The 19,801-nt window shown below is 41.0% G+C and overlaps 1 protein-coding gene across 1 annotated transcript in view; it reads right to left on the bottom strand.

Moving 5' to 3' along the window:
* LOC146640671 (protein NLRC3-like) overlaps nt 1-19,432 on the bottom strand; it is a 24,762-nt gene extending 5,330 nt beyond the window's left edge. The window contains exons 1-4 of the mRNA XM_085400050.1: nt 19,252-19,432; nt 17,326-19,123; nt 16,659-16,832; nt 11,947-12,120 (exon numbers count right to left, since the gene is read on the bottom strand). Coding sequence (XP_085256176.1) covers nt 11,947-12,120; nt 16,659-16,832; nt 17,326-19,123; nt 19,252-19,288 — 2,183 coding nt within the window. The 5' untranslated portion in view covers nt 19,289-19,432. The remainder of the gene's footprint in view (nt 1-11,946; nt 12,121-16,658; nt 16,833-17,325; nt 19,124-19,251) is intronic.
* Between the last annotated feature and the right edge of the window lie 369 nt (nt 19,433-19,801).

Below are 19,801 nucleotides of genomic sequence, written 5' to 3'. Positions count from 1 at the left end.
ATGTCTATTGTTGTGAAATGCATCAACCAAATCAGATCCAGGGGCTTAAAGCACCGAAGGTTCTGTGCTTTTTTAGAGGAAATGGAGTCAGAATATGGGGATGTGCTCGACTTCACTGAGGTACGTTGGCTCAGCAGGGGAAATGTATTAAAGAGACTTTTTGAGTTGAGAGCAGAAGTGAAGCCTTCATGGAGAAGGATGGAGTTAGTGTTCCTGTGCTAACTGATCCCAAATGGCTCATGGACTCAGCTTTTCTTGTTGATATGACACATGAGCTTAATGTACTGAACAAGACGTTACAAGGCCAGGGGCAACTTGTCAGTGCTGCCTATGACAACGTGAGAGCATTCTCCACAAAACTGGCGCTCTGGAAAGCTCAGCTCTCTCAGACAAACCTTTGCCATTTCCCAGCATGCAAGGCACTCGTGGATGCAGGCACACCATTCAGTGCTGACGAGTATGTTGATGTCATTTTGAGGCTACAGGAGGAATTTGATCACAGATTTGCTGACTTCAAGACACACAGAGCCACCTTTCACATTTTTGCGGACCCCTTCTCCTTTGATGTGCAAGATGCCCCTTCTGTGCTTCAAATGGAGCTCATTGAGCTGCAGTGCAACTCTGAACTCAAAGCAAAGTTCAGGGAGGTGAGTGGAAAAGCAGACAAGCTTGGACAATTTTTGAGAGACTTGAGCCCTAGTTTCCCTCGGCTTTCCCGAATGTTCAAGCGGACCATGTGCCTTTTTGGTAGCACATACTTGTGCCAAAAGCTCTTCTCCACTTTGAACTTCAATAAGTCCAAGTACAGGTCCAGACTTACGGATGATCATTTTCAAGACATACTGAGGGCCGCAACTGCTTCCTCCCTCAGGCCAAATCTGGCTCGGCTATGCGAGAGGAAACGCTGCCAGGTCTCTAGTAGAGATGGACCGATCCGATATTACGTATCGGTATCGGTCCGATACTGACCTAAATTACTGGATCGGATATCGGAGAAAAATAAAAAATGTAATCCGATCCATTAAATATCACGAAAGCACCTCACAAAAGTTGCAACATGCCGTAACTCACCTCAGAACGTTAGCACGTTGGAGCAGTATGCATCACGTGATAGAGCGGCTGTGGCATGCAGGACCTGTCGGTGGTCTGGATAGCATGTGGAGCTTCGCTAGCAACCCGGCATTTCATCTTCGACAAAGTTATCCCGAGAGAAGTAAAGCAAGTGTGTAAGTCCATCTCTGAATGTTTGTAAAGCATTCCCACGTTAAGCTTAACAAGCGACTGCCTCTCGCTCTCCGGCTGCTACTTCAATCATGAAACTGCTTAATGATCAGCTGATCGGCTTTTCTGTCTCGAGTCCGTCTCTCTTGTTTGTTTTTGGTCCACTTTGCACCAGAAAGAGGAAACCAGCGGCTGAACAACAGCAGCACGTTTAAACTTGATAAGCTGTTGTTAGAATTTATTTAATATTACTTTCTACACCAGGATCTTTTTCTACGTAGCTGACGGCTGGTAACTGTGCAGGGGCGGATCTAGCAAAGTTTAGCCAGGGGGGCCGATAGGGCATGAACAGGGAAAAGGGGGCACAAAGACATACTTTTCTTTCTTATTCTCATTTCAAATGTCGAGCTTTTAATAAATAATTATCTAACACCCAAAGTTTTAATTTGATGTAAAATGAATAGAAGTCAATTACTGTATATAGTGACTATTAAGTCTAATATATATACCCTAGTAAGCTATAGTACTTTTTCCTTTGGGAAGGTACCATCTGTGCAGTCTGCAATTTTGTTGAAGAAAGATGTTGAATCTATTTAATATTTCTTGAAAAATAATTGATTTCTGTGCATTTTTTTTCACACTGCATCAAATTAAGGTTGATTACTTCGATTAAGCATCATGAGGTGGAGCGTGAGGGGTGGTTCCCTATTTTTTATTTATTTATTTTTGTTGTTGCTGGGAGTTGGAACCCTATTAGTTAGGTTGCTTAATATTTACACTAAGTACTCTTTAAAATACCAGAATAGGGAGGATGGTGTAGGTCTAAGTTTATTAGATTGATCAGTATTGCTGAACTATGAAATGTTTTTTTTGTATACAGGTATAACAGAATAGCTTTAGTGTAGTTGTTGTTTTAAACTTGAGTATGAACTTGCAGACTTGCAAAATGCAGCAAGATATTTTAAAAAACAGTTTTGTTGATTAAAAAACACTATATTGGATTCATATCGGTATCGGCAGATATCCAAATTTATGATATCGGTATCGGTATCGGACATAAAAAAGTGGTATCGTGCCATCTCTAGTCTCTAGCAGCAAGGAGTAGGCAAGAGAAGCCATGTTCAGAAGAACAGTTCATTTTCTACAGTGTTCCATTCATGTTCAGAAGAAGGTTATAGAACTGTTAATACAGACATTTCAATCTAAATACAGCAGATATAGAAGACTGAAAGATACACACAAGTTCACTGACTAAAAACATATTATTATTTTATTTATGTATTACAGATTGATTTATTTTCTTATTAATTCTTAATTTGTTTATTTATTTTTCATATTTTGTGTTAAAAAATAAAAATAAAGAGATTTGAGAAGATTGGAATTTTTTAACCATGCCTTTCTTGTGGAAAACCTAATGCGGCCCAGCCTCACCCAGACTCTGCCTGCAGCGGCCCCCAGCTAAATTGAGTTTGAGACCCCTGTCCTACACCATAAATCAGTAAGAGAGGGTACGACCTCTCTCATGGCCCCAAGTGGTGTGTGCATGCCAGAGCACTCTGGAAGGCACACAGAGTCTTTACACACTACTAAGGATCAATCCTCTATCATTATGCAATCAATTATACAACTCTAAGCATATATGAGTAAATATTTCTAAGCATAAATGACAATCAACAATATAAACCTTACAGCTGGTTTTAATAACAGAATTTATTTGTTTCTCAAATGAGAAAGAGCTATCGAGAAACACTCCTAAATCTTTAGTTCTGAACTTTTCCAGTGGGCCAAGGTCAACATTATTAGATAATGCTAATTCTTTTCCCTTACATTATAACAATGTGAGGAGTTAATGCTAAGTATACTGCCATTAGCGGCTAATTCTAATTAGGGGTGAATAATTATTAGTAGCTAATGCTAATATCGTTTTCTCTTCCCTTTTAACAATGTGAACAACTAGTGCTAGGTAGGCTGATGCTAGCAGCTAATGCTAATTTGACGTGAATTAGCATTATATTAGTGAGGAGTTAATGCTAAGTAGGCTGCCATTAGTGGCTAATGCTAATTTTAGATGAAAAAGCATTAGCAGCTAATGCTCATATTGTTTTCCTTTGCTTTGTAAGAATGACAGCAGCTAGTGATACGAAGTCTACCATTATTAACTATTGTTAATTTGATGTAAATTAGCATTATCCGATAATGGTAACCCTTTTCCCCTGCATTATAACGATGTCAGGAGTTAATGCTAACTAGGCTGCCATTAGGGGCTAACTCTAATTAGGTGAATAATTATTAGCAGCTAATGCTATTATTGTTTTCCCTTTTAACAATGTGAGCAGCTAATGCTAATTTGATGTGAATTAGCATTATATTAGTGAGCAGTTAATGCTAAGTAGGCTGCCATTATTAACTAATGCTACTTTGACGTGAATTAGCATTATGTGCTAATACTAATACTGTTTTCCCTTACTTTTTAACAATGTGAGCAGCTAATTCTAAGTACGCTCTTGTAAATAGGTAATTCTAATTTAGTGTGAATTAGCATTATTCAATAATGCTAACACTGTTTTCTCTTACTTATTAAAAATGATAGTAGCTAATACTAATACTCTTTCCCGTTGGGTAACAACGATGTGAGGAGTTAATGCTAAGTAGGCTGCTTTTAGAGGTGTCGAGAAGGGAAATTATTTTACTGCTATTGTTAAATAATTGTCATCAGTACCATTGCATTAATAATATAATCTGGAGTTTATATTGCATTCAGGGGTTGAACAGTGTGTGTCTTTCAGAAAGGCTAAAAGTCACAGGCTGACAGGAAACAGGCTTGCAGAGAGTTTGCACAAGCAGGAAGTTATTTTAAGCAACAGTATGATCATTGCTTTAACAATGTAACAGATAGCTTTAAGAAGGCCTTAAGATGCTTATGCACACAGTTATTATGTTTAGTAGAGGTTCTTGATTAAAACATTTATTTAGTAAAAGTCATATCCATAGTTTCAGTTCGATTATTACATATACGAGAGTGGTTTCTGTCTCTCTGTCTGGTGAGGGGTCAGGAGCTAGTCGCGAGGTGAAACAGGGTGCAATTGTGGTTAGCACACAGACGCACACACACACACACTCAGTTAGAGAATCATTTATAGGTGAAAGTTTAATCATGTTTTGCTGATGTTGCAAAGAGCAGTTTGTCGCAGAACTGCTGCGAGCATCCGGCAGTGACAGGAAGCACCTGTTGTGAAGATAGGAGACAATTGTTCTTTTAAACTGTGTCAAAAGTCGTTGTGGTTTTGATTTGATCTATGTATAAAATGTGTCTGTGACGTATGAAGGGGCGTCAGTAAACAAACCCTGATGCTATAAAATATCTGTTCATGCTTTGATTAAGTCGAGGACTACTGGCTGTCTGCGTACAGAGTGTCTTCCCACGCGTGTATTCATTAAAATCATCGTTTGACTTCACCCGGCCGGATCGGTGTGGTTATTCTTCGATCACCTCTTGTACCCTTCCTCAATATTGAATCTTAACATTTGGGGGCTTCGTCCGGTTATTGAGGAGGGAGAGTTGGAGGTTTGGACGGAGAAATCCGGGGTCTTAGGTGGTCTGACGGGCAGACATGAATTCCAGTGGTCTAAGTGAGTGGACATAAGCCGGCTTATCCAAAAGGTAAGGCACTACCTGTTGAATTATTTCCAAAGTGTGCCAAATTGGATATGATAAAATTTAAGTCTACTCACTGAAGTTACTGGTGGATGTCTGTTTTGATTTTGATGAGAATGTCATGACAGTACTGAGGATTTAAAGCAGTTGGACTGCTGGAAAGGATTTAATGCGGTTGGACCGCGGGAAGCAGTTGGACTGCTGGAAATGATTTTAGTTTGGTAGGGAATTGGTTATTGTGTTGGTTAGAGTCCAAATTTGGTCATAAGAGTGGACCTGAGCGGTCATTTTGTGAGTTGGAGTCTCCATTTGACCACTAGGTTGCACCTGCCTCAGTTATACACTTGTGTTGGGTGTTTTACTGTTGTTCCAAAGTATTATAAATTACTCAAGAACGCCAGTTGGACTGGTAGGAAGCGCAGTGCTCAGAGGTAACGCTTGCCAATGTCAAGGACGCTTAGACATTGTCCTCGAAGAGGGATAGTCAGTTGGTCACTGTGGAGCTTGGGGCACTCCAGAATAACTAGGAGTTAGAGTCTCCTTACCGTTTGGAACGGTATCTGCGCTTTTTTGGGCAGCAAAGGTTGGACCTTGGGTGTTGGACACTTTTAAATTGAGTTAGGGACTTTAGAGATGAGGCCAGAAACTGTTGGACAGATACTGGTTAATTGATTACAAAAAAGTTGGACTTTATCGGTTAGACCGTTAACTGAAATTTGTCAAAATTGGTTAGGCGCTAAAGCTGACAGATCTGACAGTAGTTGTAAATATAAGACGTCTTTGTAATATAAAAAGATCTGTGTGAAAGGAGTCTGAGGCAATGCTGCTGCTATTTTTAGACGGTGTGTGTGTGAGTGAAAATGCAAATGAGTAAGCAGTGAACTGTTTAAGCCACAGTTGGTTTTACAAATACTGCTGCAAACATTGTTGAGTGTGTGTTTAAAATGCCATTTATGTTTATTAGAGGACTATAAATAAAGTTTTGAGTTGCCGTAGTGGATGTATAGTAATTGACTGAGTTTGGATGTAGATATATAAATATATTGAGTGCACTGTGTATACTTAAGATTAACATATTACTTTCAGTAGTAACTTCTCTCCAGCAATAGTTGCTGGTGTGTTTTATTTTTTCAATTTCTTGTGTGAATGCGGTGACTAGAAGCTTTGACATGATGAATAAAGGTGTGAGAGGTATTTCTTGGGTGATGTAAAGTAGGACGTTTTAAAGTTTGAAAGTGTTTTTAATTGGAGAGAGGCATGAGTGATGTTATAAGAGTTTAGTTTATTTAAAAGGTGTGTGTGAGAGGATTATGAAATCATTGTGTGAATGATGCTACATTTTAGGTCAAAAGTTAGTAGAATTACAGAGGGTTTGTAGATTGTAAATACAAAATAAGTTTGATTAGCCTGGAGAAACAGCAAAGCAGCTTGAGCTGCTCTGAGCAGCTGCGTGCGGTGTGTGTGTAACAGGAAATGGTGTGGGTGACAGGAAGTTTGCATGCCCATATAAGGTGATGTGTGAACAGAGGAAGTCTGAGAGAGAAGTGTGTGTGTAGGCAAAAGGCAGAGTGTGTGCGTGAAATAAGGGAGTATTGTTTTTACATCAAGGTTTAGTAGAACTAAAGTAGAACGTCACAAACAAACAAAAGAAGGTAAAATGAAGAGAGAAAATAATGTGGTTCCCTGACCGGGAGAGAAAATAACTGACAATTACATTAATGAATAGAAAACACACATACACAAAGTGCCATATGTGAAATTATTCTAGGAAGGAGTCAGAAGTGAGATAGTTTAATATAAGATGCAATGAAGGAAGCAGCTTACATTCCTTTAATTCCCAGAGCCAGTGTGTTCCCTCCCCTGCCCACTTGGGCCCCGTATCAGGCGAGTATGGAAGGCTGGATAGCCCATGACGGGTAAGATCCCACCTCGAAACCCTGGGACAACCTAAGGCAGGCACAGTCACGATTATTCGCCTCACTCAGTCCCGGTGAGCTCCGACTCACTGGTGAGATGAAGTGAAGAGGATGGGACCTCAAGGGGTAAAGCCGCTGGGCTAAGGTGGAGGTGGAAAGTGGCAAGTGGAGCCCTACCTTCTGGCTGAGGACAAGGAATGCTGCTATTTAAGGTAGGAAATCAGAATTTGGGTTAGTAAATTTGGGGAGGAGAAAATTGACTGTTTAAAGGCAAAATTATGAAGGAGTCTGACACACTGCAAAAGCACCATATGCAAATTCACACACACAAACAGAAAATGCATTAAACTTATAAAGACAAGACAAGCTCATGGAGTTTAATGCAGAGATACAGATTAAACCTGGCTAAGAACACAAACATATGCAATGAAGAACAGCTTGCTATTTTGTATGAATGATACAATGGTGTGAATGTTTAATAAAATACATTTGAGTTTGTAATTGAGGAATAGAAGAAGCCATATGACGAAGGAACTTCCTGAGTGTGTGTGTGACTGTGACTTTCAGGAAGAGGAAGCATAGCAGAGACGAGAAGTGCAGATTGGGGTGGGGAATTTATAGTTTAGTGATTATATGATGTCGTAAGGGGTCTTATGCTGAATTTAAGAGCATAAGGGGGTGATTTTGGTGTGTAAATTGAGTGGTTTTAATGAGACTTTTGGTGTATTGAGGAGGTGAAATTATGTGGTGGCAAGATTTGTGTGTTTAAGGTTGTTGTGGTGATGGGTTGATTCTGTCAGGTAGGTTGTTGTTGTTATTTTTGTTTTTAATAGAGGGAGTTTTAGGAAACATGGACATGTCTGGGAGGGGCCCATTATTTTGTAACAGTGCACTTAAAGAAAACCGGTCAGGTGACTTTGTTTTGTTTTTATGAGCTAACAATCAGCTCTATTTTTCATTTCTGTTTTAAGCAGGCCTGCAACAGTGAATAACGGCGCTGAAAATTCTCGGGAAGAGCAAATATAAGGGGGCTTTCCAGATTACAATTGGCTGAGGAGAAAGCTACCTGTGGGGACTGATCAAGGTCGTAAGTCCCTGTAAAAAGGATTTTATGCGAGTCAATCCAGTCCAAAAGCATAAAGAAATATTTTCCTATGGAAAATAAAAAATGACGGAGCTCATTTTGCTGAGGGTGGAGTATCTGATCGTGCGGGAAGCTCCACTATCAGCAAATACATGGTGTGACTGCATGTGAGTGAATGTGTGACTGAATGTGAGTGAGGATGAATTAATGTGGACAAACAATTTGTTTTTACCAGAGAAAATTTCTGTTTTGTTTTGTTGACTGGGGTTAGATTATGGGATTATAGTATATTGTTGGGAGAATGCCAAATGCTAAAGGGGAAATATTTTTTGATGTAACTCAGTTATCATTAATTGAAGAAACACATGACTGATAACTGTTCTGTTTTAAGTTTATTTTTATGACATACATTGGATCATGAGTGGGGAAACTGAGCATTTTTAAGTTTTGTATAGTATCTTGACACATGAAATGTATCAAGATAAAGGGGGGTTTAGGGTTTAATAATTTAATTGTTTAATAATTTAGGATCATTTTAGGAACTTTTGGGTTTTTGATCATTTGGATATGGTAAAACTGAAACTGTTATTTTTAAGTTAAGGTTAAAGGATTAAAAGTGAACTTGTCACGGTTTGCGAGGCAAGCCGTGTGGAGTTGTAGAAAAGGACCCAAAAGGCGGCAGCTCTGGTGCAGGTGAATATTTATTTACAACGGTGGGCATAAAACAGCACTGGTGGAAAAACAAGAAACCGGAAAACTGGGTAAGCTAATAACACAAACCAGAAACGAGGATGCAGGGAGGTCCGGGGAAATACACACAGAGAACACAGGGAGATTACACACAGGTGGGGAACACAGGGGATACTGATAAACATAACGAGACAGGGCAGGAGTGAATACAACATTACGCATACTGACGAGAGACTGTCAAAGTAAAACAGGAAGTACACAGAGGTTCAGACAGGAGGAGAGAAAGTACGGGGAGAACACAGACATAACAGGCTGGGGGAAACATGGAATAAATACAAAGAGAGACGAGAGCTCATAAATACACAGAGGGGCACAAGGGGGTAAGAGTCACAAAGGGAAAAAACACTTAGGGAACACCACAATAGGACACCCAAGGAAACCTGGCCTAAATAAGGAGCGAAAATACAAGGAACCAAGAATACTGGGCCAACATGGCCCAGGACCATGACAGAACTGAATCCTGTTTAGAAGATACAATGCTGGTTTTTCAAAGCTGTGAATAAATCTTAGAGGGAAAATTAGTGAGGGTTGAAGGAGTAGAACAGGTTTGATTTTTTGATCTTTAGAAGAAGTGGTTATAATGTAGGCTTACACATACAGATATTACATAGGAGGTATTTTTAGGATAAAGGGGGAGCTTATAAATAGAAATGATTTTTATACATATTGCATTTTGTGCTTTTAAAGGAGTTGTGGCTCAAATTTGTCTCTGGAGGGTCACGAGCCTTTGGCTAGCGCTATGATTAGCCAATCTACTGTGAGGATAATATGAGTTCATGAAGGATTGCACACGCTTACAGACACAGAGTTAAGAAACACACATGACAGTATTGATTCCAGGCAAAAGGCCTTAAATTCATTTAGCTTTTAACTGAACTTAAAGAAGGACCAAAGAGGAAGGAAAGCATATATTTTGGTTAAGTCTGATAAATTAGAATTAGAAGGTATTGTTACATTAAAGGAGCAAAATGAAATAAAAAGGCTATACCAAAATGGGTTATAACATAGGAAATGTGAGGTTAAAATGAAGTTAACACATAGGAGTTGTTTCAAGGCAGCATTTAGCTATGATGAAATGTATACAGGAGTAATTGCTTATATGCTTAAACTTCATTGATTAAAGTGGTTGTTTTCTTTTAGAGTAGAGGAACTTGCAGCAGCGACAATTTGTGCACAGGATGTTGATGATCAGATAAGGGAAAATAGAGCGAGCAACCGGACGTAAAAGCAGGGCTTAAAGAGTTTTAAAGTGATGAGTAACGTTGAAGAGTATACATAAATACAAGTCAATAAGTTAAGAAGATAATTAGGATCAGGCTTTTGATTAAAGAGTCCCAAATAGGATAAGTTAGGGAGATGCAGGAAAAGGTGTTTTGTTTCCTTTGCAGAAGATCGATCTCGGCGTCCACAGGAGGGGCGAGGATCCTGGAGATCTCGAGGCCTGCAGAGAGGGACCGAGAAAACCTAAGCTTACACATGGAGTGTTCTCGAAGGGGAGCTGGTGTTTATTACCGGACCAATTAGATGACATGAGGTTGTCTGATTTGCTGAGTGAGGACACAATGTATTGTGACCTCTGGTGTTCCAGAGGTCATGAGAGGGAGTGTCGAGAAGGGAAATTATTTTACTGCTATTGTTAAATAATTGTCATCAGTACCATTGCATTAATAATATAATCTGGAGTTTATATTGCATTCAGGGGTTGAACAGTGTGTGTCTTTCAGAAAGGCTAAAAGTCACAGGCTGACAGGAAACAGGCTTGCAGAGAGTTTGCACAAGCAGGAAGTTATTTTAAGCAACAGTATGATCATTGCTTTAACAATGTAACAGATAGCTTTAAGAAGGCCTTAAGATGCTTATGCACACAGTTATTATGTTTAGTAGAGGTTCTTGATTAAAACATTTATTTAGTAAAAGTCATATCCATAGTTTCAGTTCGATTATTACATATACGAGAGTGGTTTCTGTCTCTCTGTCTGGTGAGGGGTCAGGAGCTAGTCGCGAGGTGAAACAGGGTGCAATTGTGGTTAGCACACAGACGCACACACACACACACTCAGTTAGAGAATCATTTATAGGTGAAAGTTTAATCATGTTTTGCTGATGTTGCAAAGAGCAGTTTGTCGCAGAACTGCTGCGAGCATCCGGCAGTGACAGGAAGCACCTGTTGTGAAGATAGGAGACAATTGTTCTTTTAAACTGTGTCAAAAGTCGTTGTGGTTTTGATTTGATCTATGTATAAAATGTGTCTGTGACGTATGAAGGGGCGTCAGTAAACAAACCCTGATGCTATAAAATATCTGTTCATGCTTTGATTAAGTCGAGGACTACTGGCTGTCTGCGTACAGAGTGTCTTCCCACGCGTGTATTCATTAAAATCATCGTTTGACTTCACCCGGCCGGATCGGTGTGGTTATTCTTCGATCACCTCTTGTACCCTTCCTCAATATTGAATCTTAACAGAGGCTTATTCTAATTAGGGCTGAATAACTATTAGTAGCTAATGCTAATATTGTTTTCTCTTTCCTTATAACAATATGAGCAGCTAATGCTAATTTGATATGAATTAGCATTATATTAGTGAGGAGTTAATGCTAAGTAGGCTACCATTAGCAGCTAAAGCTAATTTGAGGTGAATAAGCATTAGTAGCTTATGCTAATACCCTTTTCTCTTGTTTTATAATGATGTGAGACGTTAATGCTAAATAGGCTTCCATGAGTGACTCCTTTCCCTTGCATTATAAAGATGTGAAGAGTTTATGCTAAGTAAGCTGCCATTAGCAGCTAATGCTAATACTGTTTTCCCTTTCTTTATACAACTTGAGCAGTTATTGCTAAGTAGGCCACTTTTCTCTGCTAAAGATTTCTGTGACCATGATAGAAACTCTGATAAGCTAATGCTGCTAAGCTAATGCTGTTTATGGGCCCTGTTAGAATCAATATTTCATTCTCATTCTGTTGTTTGAGAACAATAACAGAAAAATGTGCACTTCAGAACAAATTTATTGTGAATTCAGCTGTGAATGTACAGTTTGTCATTATTTAAGCTTCCATTTCCAAATGTTAGCTGACACTTTATTAGGTACACTGGCATCTATATCAGGTACACCTGTGACCTAAATGTTCCTGCAAACAGACTCCTTGGAGACCCCTACATAAATATCCATGAACTATCCAGCTAGACTAGTGTGTCTGTCCCTGAAAATATTGCTGCATGTGTGATTGTTCATGTGTCATCTGCAGGAAACAAACAGGAAGTGAGTGAAAGACACGGGAAATGTTTCCAGCTCTTCCTCCTCTATCAGATTTTCTCTCCATACCTGAGAGTGTCCAGTCTCCAGCCTGGATCCTTCAGTCCAGCCGACAGCAGCTTCATTCCTGAGGGACCTGGATGATTGTAGCTCAGGTCCAGCTCTCTCAGATGGGAGGGGTTGGAGCTCAGAGCTGAGGCCAGAGAAGTACAGCCTTCCTCTGTGATCAGACAGCCTGACAGACTGCAGACACACAAAACAACAATCTATCTGTCAACAGTTGTTTTCTCTTTGTCACAATAACATCTATCCATCCATTGTAACTTTATTTATAAGTGACAATACCCAACAGACAACAACAGTCATCTGAAGCTGTTTAACAGTGTAAGGTGACCGCCTCCACTGTGAGCAGCACCTGGTGATGGTGGGAAGAAGATCTCCCTTTGACACAAAGATCCTCCCAGTGAAAACAGGCTCCAGGAGGAGCATCTACCATGACTGGTTGCAGGGTGAGGGGAAAGAGAAGAGATGAGCTCAGAGAGACAAGAACAAAACAGAGAGACAAAAGTTAAGGACATGCAGTAGTGACATATAAAAGCATCAGGAGTGAAAAGAGGGGAGAAGAAAGCAGAGCATCATGGGAAGTCCACCAACAGCCTGAGCCTATAGCAGCATAACTAAGGGATGGTTCAGGGTCACCTGATCCAGCTCGAACTATAAGCTTTATTAAAAAGGAAAGTTTGAAGCTGATCTTCAAAGTAGAGAGGGCGTCTGTCTCCTGAACTCAAACTGGGAGCTGCTTCCACACCCAGTCCAACATAGCCAGGCTTTCTTTGCTGCTCTGACAAACCCTCAAATCCCAGTCAGAGATGATGAGCATCATCACAGTGATGATCATTTCTCTGTAACCCAGGCTTTCTGCTTCAGGATCTGTGCACGCTCACAGAACAAGGAGACCTTTAAACATCATTTCACTAAATGGATGGACTGAGCTCAGCCTACAGATGAACTGGTGCCAGAGATCATAAAGAACATCAAACAGTCAAATTCAACACTTTAATGGAAATATGAGATTAATGCTGCAGACAATCATGAAGCTGCTGAATTCATGAACATCAAGAATGCAGCGAGTGGTAAAATAAAGATTTGACCTCAGTGTGCTCAGTGTTCCTGTCTATTCCTAACATATTCCTAACATGATAGCTGCACTTTAGAGCTCTAAAACTGGAACTGACACATGTTTAAACTCTACATGTTACTCAGTACATTCAGTTCTGACACTCGCCCACAGTCCAACAAAGGAAACATGGAGATCACACCAGTTTGTCACCAAAGTCTAATTATTAGGGCAACTTAACCTGTTATTATCTCGTTAACTCATTAACTGATTAACGTCAGCAATTATTTTAATCACAGTTTTTAAAATCATGATTATTGTGAAAGTGCTCACTGGCTCTGAATATAAAAGCCATGGGTCACAGGAGGGATGTTGATCAGTGCTGGCTTGAAATGGGCGTCATTATGCGTCTCAGCCAATGGGAGCATTGAGGGTGGGCCTAATACTACTGCAGCGCTCACATGACCCAGGACAGAAAGAAAGGGGCGGGGACAGAAACATGGAGACAGGTACAGATCTTTGACATGTTCATTTTAAACTGTTCCAGGAGGCAGTGTTGATACAACTAAAGTTATCTGTTGTTGAAGAAGTCGGTCTGAGGAACGTTCTTAGGATCAACAAATGACGACATGTATGAGCCTCAAGACGCAGCATCACAAGAAGAACACATGAGCTGTAGAAAAAGGAGAGACTACGAAAGCCACGGCGTTACAACATGAACATGCTTGATCAGAGTGTGATTGTGAACAGGAGGAAGACTCAGCTGAGAACAGTGTGGTGGATACAGAGCAGAGCCCACCATCAGTACAGAGGCCTGTCCATTAGAGTGCTGCTCCAACATGCAGCACATGTACTTGGCCACAGCTGCAACATCTGTACCTGTGAAAGCTTCTTCTCTGTTGCTGCTCATATTGTGCAGAAGAAGAGAGTTTCTTTATCATCAGAAAATGTCAATGAGCTTGTGAGTCTTAGCAGCTGGCTCGGTGCAGAGGAGGAAGAACATGTCAAGTCAGAGGAAGATAAATGCAGTTCATGTTGTCAACTCAACCTGGACTGTTGAAAGAGTTTTTCTTTGTCTGGTTTCTGACTGAGATTCTCCAAAGGAAATCCAGCACAAACACACACTTCACACACTCAAAGTCCTGCACAGTAAATGAGCTGATGAGCGTTTGTGCTGCTGCCTGATAACAGAACAATAGTTCTGCTGCTTCCTGTTCTGCAAACACACATTTATAAATGTTCACTTGCTGTTGATCAAAGGTATGTTGGTGGCTCTGGACGCTGAGGGAACTTTGTAAAAAACTAGATCAAATGTTAACGTCCTGGCAGAGGCAAAGAACTTTGATTTGATATTTGATTAGATTCATGTTTCAGCTCAGACTGACAGAAATATTTGAACTGCTGCTGTGTTAAAGGGAACACTGCTGTTAGAAAGCACCTGATCTGTTTCTGCACACTGAATGTTGCACTTCTCATACTGCAGTACTATTAAAATAAGTACACAATGCACTACTTTTGAACTCATGATTGAATGTTGCTGTAACAAAGCCATTAATGTGATTCACAGTGTTCATGGTTTCCCAGCACAACAAATGATTGCACAAGTGTGACTGATCCACTTTCTAATGTGTGTGTAGCCCACACTGTGTGTCACTGTGTCACAGGTGAGTCTGTGTGTCCAGGTTCTATGAGGACAACAGGATATAGTGACTGAGTCCAGCAGCTTAAAGTCTGACTCCATCCTCCATTTAAATAACTCACAGCAACAACTGAATAGCTTTGCCTTTGTGTAGCTGACACTTCATTTTAATGTCCTTCTATTCTGGTTCATCTGGTCTCAGTTTCTATAAGCACACAGGTTTCATCAGGACTCTATGACCTCAGTAATCTTTGCTGGGCCTTAATGCTCTGAACAAAGCTGCACATCACAAGACTAAATAGAAATGAATCAGTCTTTCATTCTCACTGCTGTTTGACTTCAGCTCTCAATGTCCCACCATAACCCATGGAAAGAATTACTGTCCATCCAGGCTGCTGAACATGAAGCTGATGAAGGTGGAGTATTGTGAGGGCTGATGGAGATGATGATGAGGAATCCAGGAGCAGTGGGTGGATGGCAGCATCAGCATGAAGGATCAGTGTGAGAACACATCATCATCCACAAAGGAAACCAGTCTGAGTGTCTGACGCTCTTGTTAGAAAGACGCAGTCCCAGCAGTTAGCTTGTCTGCTAGTTAGCTGAGAGCTAGCTCACTTGTACATTGAATACCAAACTGTGTAAACCAGGGGTGTCAAACATATGGTCCGTGGGCCAAATCAAGCCCTTGAGATAATTTCATATGTCAAATATTGATGAATTTTCAGGCTTGCTGATAATCAATGTGAGCACGGCTGAGGTTTTATTCTGATGAGCAAACCATGTGGCCAATCACTTTAAGAGACAGACTGGGATCATACCATTATGTGAAAGAGGACGGAAATGTCCCATAGACAGCAAGGGTAGTGGTAGAGACCAGTACACAGAGAAATGGGAGCTGTACTGAAATGCAAGCGTGTCAGGAAAGAGTGAAAAGGCAAAATGAGCAGCATCTGGCTGCATTTCAGTGATATTGGAGACCACAAAGCTGAGTGCAACATTTATACAGGAGATATACAGGAGACGCTGAGAGTAGAACTGATAAAATTAGGAGCTGGCTAAAGTGAGACCCATTTTTATTTCCACCCATTTTCCACTGTGGAGGACAAAAGGTTTCAAACTGGTCCAGGTCTTAAACCTCACGTGTTCTTCCTAATAGCAGTAAATGGATAAAAATAAGGCTTTTATGAAAACACTGAATAAAACTTGCTGCCTTTAAAAAGACTAAATGTACAGTTCAGTATTGAACACTACATAAAATAAACTATATATAAAGTGTGTCTGAATGGCAGAGATCCAGAACTATGTGCATGTAGCACAGAGCCACGGCTCAGTGTCTGAATGAGTCTCACAGACCTGAATGTGCTGTTGAAGCCATTTATAATTATAACGTAATTCTTTACTCGTTTGATCTGCTCCTTACCACAAGCCACCAGACGTAGAAGGTTTTGGACTTTTAATTATATTTTCTGAAGTTTTACAACTTTTCTTACTGTTAAAAACCTCGTTATGGCCATTCATGCTGTACAAAGTAATTAGACATGTGTGGTATCTACAGAAACGTCAGAATCTCAGCTAAAAGTTCACAAAACCATCTCAACAACCACCAAACAGCTGAAACAGCAGGTGAACAGATCACACAAAAAAGATGTAAACACAAATCCCCCTGATCATCTGTTTTTTAAACATGAAGCGTAGTTTTGGACGTTCATTTACTGCTGGTTCAGTGAATTTTGGTTGGACAGTGATGAAACCTGCAGCCTCAGAATCTGTGAGAAGTCTGCTTTCAGCACGCAACAGCATTGTTGTGTTGTGTGGATCCACCTCTGCAAACTCATCACTGTTTCACCATCATGTTTCTACTTAGACAATAACAAAGGAAGCAGTTCCCAGGAACTACTTCCTGTCTTGTTAACATAAGAGTACGTTGCCCTTCAAAGCACCTCCACATCTCCTCTTATTAGAGGACTGCCTTATTATTAATCTGCTAATTCTGTCAGTTGATGAAAGAAAAATGCTTGATCTCACCTGAGAGTTTCCAGTGTACAGTGTGGACTCTTCAGTCCTTCAGACAGAAGCTTCACGCCTGAATCCTTCAGGTTAATGTTACTCAGGTCCAGCTGTCTCAGATTAGAGGTCTGAGAGCTGAGACCTGAGGCCAGAGCTTCACAGCTTCTCTCTGACAGGTCACAGTGACTCAGTCTGAAAAATAACAGATAAACAATTACAAAAATAAAACACTTATGTTGAAGCGTAATGAGATACTATTATATTTAGCAATATTTCATCTTGTTTTGTCAGGAAACTGAGCACTGATGCAGAGCAACATGTGGAGAGAATCAGAGGAGAAGAAGTGAAGAGAGAACAGCAGTAAAACAACACTGAATTGTTCAGTGTGCTTTTGATATCAACAGAATGTGTCAAACTTCTTTATTTTGTATTTGTTTTAGTAGAATTGATGATTATCACTTAGATAACAACCACAGGCCAGGTCTAAATTGCACTTTGGTGACAGTTACACCCAGAAATATTTCAGAAACGTGGACAATTTGTGCTCCATTGTATTCAGTATTGAACAAACTGAGTACTGATGACCACTTAATATTTTTGATATTTTATTTGAGTTGTTCCACCTGATCTGTGTTAACTAGAATAAACATTTAAAAGCTAAAGCTATGATCACATATGTACTCACAGAGCTTTGTTGGAGGCTTTGACCACTGGCAGCAGCCTCAGAAGAGCCTCCTCTGAAGCAGAGTATTTCTGCAGGTCAAACACATCCAGATCTTCTTCTGATGACAGTAAGATGAAGACCAGAGCTGACCACTGAGCAGGAGACAGTTTATCTGTGGAGAGACTTCCTGATCTCAGGGACTGTTGGATCTCCTCCACTAGAGAACGATCATTCAGTTCATTCAGACAGTGGATCAGATTGATGCTTTTGTCTGCAGACAGATTCTTACTGAGCTTCTCCTTGAGGTACTGGACTGTTTCCTGATTGGTCAGTGAGCTACTTCCTGTCTGTGTCATCAGGGCTCGTAGGAGAGTCTGATTGGTCTGCAGTGAAAGACCCAGGAGGAAGCGGAGGAACAAGTCCAGGTGTCCATTTGGACTCTGTAAGGCCTTGTTCACAGCACTCTGGTAGAAGTGTTTCTTTGCAGATTCTCCTGTTTCAGACTTCTTGGAGGTTGTTTGTTGTTGTTCCAGCAGATTGAGTCCAGAGTTGATGAAGGTCAGATGGACATGAAGAGCAGCCAGAAACTCCTGAACACTCAGATGGATGAAGCAGAACACCTTGTCCTGGTACAGTCCTCTCTCCTCTTTAAAGATCTGTGTGAACACTCCTGAGTACACTGAGGCTGCTCTGATATCGATGCCACACTCTGTCAGGTCTGATTCATAGAAGATCAGGTTTCCTTTCTGCAGCTGATCAAAAGCCAGTTTTCCCAGAGACTCCATCATCTTCCTGCTCTCTGGACTCCAGTGTGGATCTGTCTCAGCTCCTCCATCATACTTGACCTTCTTCACTTTGGCCTGAACCACCAGGAAGTGGATGTACATCTCAGTCAGGGTGTTGGGCAGCTGTCCTCCCTCTCTGGTTTCCAGCACATCCTCCAGAACTGTAGCAGTGATCCAGCAGAAGACTGGGATGTGGCACATGATGTGGAGGCTTCGTGATGTCTTGATGTGGGAGATGATCCTGCTGGCCTGCTCCTCATCTCTGAATCTCTTCCTGAAGTACTCCTCCTTCTGTGGGTCAGTGAACCCTCTGACCTCTGTCACCATGCCAACACAGTCAGGAGGGATCTGATTGGCTGCTGCAGGTCGTGTGGTTATCCAGAGGCGAGCAGAGGGAAGCAGTTTCCCCCTGATGAGGTTTATCAGCAGCACATCCACTGAGGTGGACTTTCTAGGGTCAGTTAGGATTGTAGTTTTGTGGAAGTCCAGAGGAAGTCGACACTCATCCAGACCATCAAAGATGAACACAACCTGGAAGTCTTCAAAGCTGCAGATTCCTGCTTCTTTGGTTTCAGTAAAGAAGCGATGAACAAGTCCCACCAAGCTGAACTTTTCCTCTTTCAGCACATTCAGCTCTCTGAAAGTGAATGGAAATATGAACTGGATGTCCTGGTTGGCTTTGTCTTCAGCCCAGTCCAGGCTGTATTTCTGTGTTAAGACTGTTTTCCCAATGCCAGCCACTCCCTTTGTCAGCACTGTTCTGATTGGTTCATCTCTTCCAGGTGAGGCTTTAAAGATGTCTTCTTGTCTGATGGTTGTTTCTGGTCTGTCTGGTTTCCTGGATGCTGTTTCAATCTGTCTGACCTCATGTTCATCATTGACCTCTGCAGTCCCTCCCTCTGTGATGTAGAGCTCTGTGTAGATCTGATTCAGGAGGGTTGGGTTTCCTGCTTTAGCGATGCCCTCAAACACACACTGGAACTTCTTCTTCAGGGTGGATTTAAGGTTACGATGACAAACTGGAGCTTGAAGTTCTGAATGAGAAGAAAAATAAACACTCAATTCCAAAAAGAACTAATCTTTAAAACATGTTGCTCCATCTTCCATCTCTGGAAAATGTTCATTTATCCAGCAGCTTAAATCTTTAGATAAATCCTCTTACTGCTCTGCAGACGGTCAGCCAGCTCCTCCTGCTTCATTCTCCTCAGGAAGTCCACTGTGATCTTCACAAATGCCTCTCTGCTGCTGCTCCTCTGACTCTCTAAGCATTCTGGGTAATCTGGACTCAGAACCTTCTGGATCTTCTTCAGCTCGTTCTTCACAAAAGTGATGATGTTGTCCTCCAGCAGCTGGAACAGAATATTTATGAATGAGCCAGAGTGAAATCATGGAGCCAAACATCAGATCCATGTTGGACACACTGACGATCCACTGGTCTACAAAGAGCAGCATGGAGATGACTGTGAACAGAACAGATGTAACAGTAGTTGTTGTACATGTACAGACCATAAATATGGAGTCCAGCTGTGTTTGATGCTGCTGGGCAGACTGACCACTGGGAACCTCTGAGCTCTGCTGCTCCACTCTGTGGAGGAACCATGAAGGATTAGATCAACACAGGATAAAGATCCAGGAGTTTCTGCTCAAATAACTTCATCTGAATCAAGTCTGTCAAGTTTTAAACTCTCAGATTGTGAACATATCAGTAATTT

This window comes from Rhamphochromis longiceps, unplaced genomic scaffold (assembly GCF_057381845.1).
Source record: "Rhamphochromis longiceps isolate RC_006_pf unplaced genomic scaffold, R_longiceps_female_GT1.1 unmapped_scaffold_4, whole genome shotgun sequence".
Lineage (NCBI taxonomy): Eukaryota > Metazoa > Chordata > Actinopteri > Cichliformes > Cichlidae > Rhamphochromis > Rhamphochromis longiceps.
This window is presented reverse-complemented; position numbering and strand designations above follow the sequence as displayed.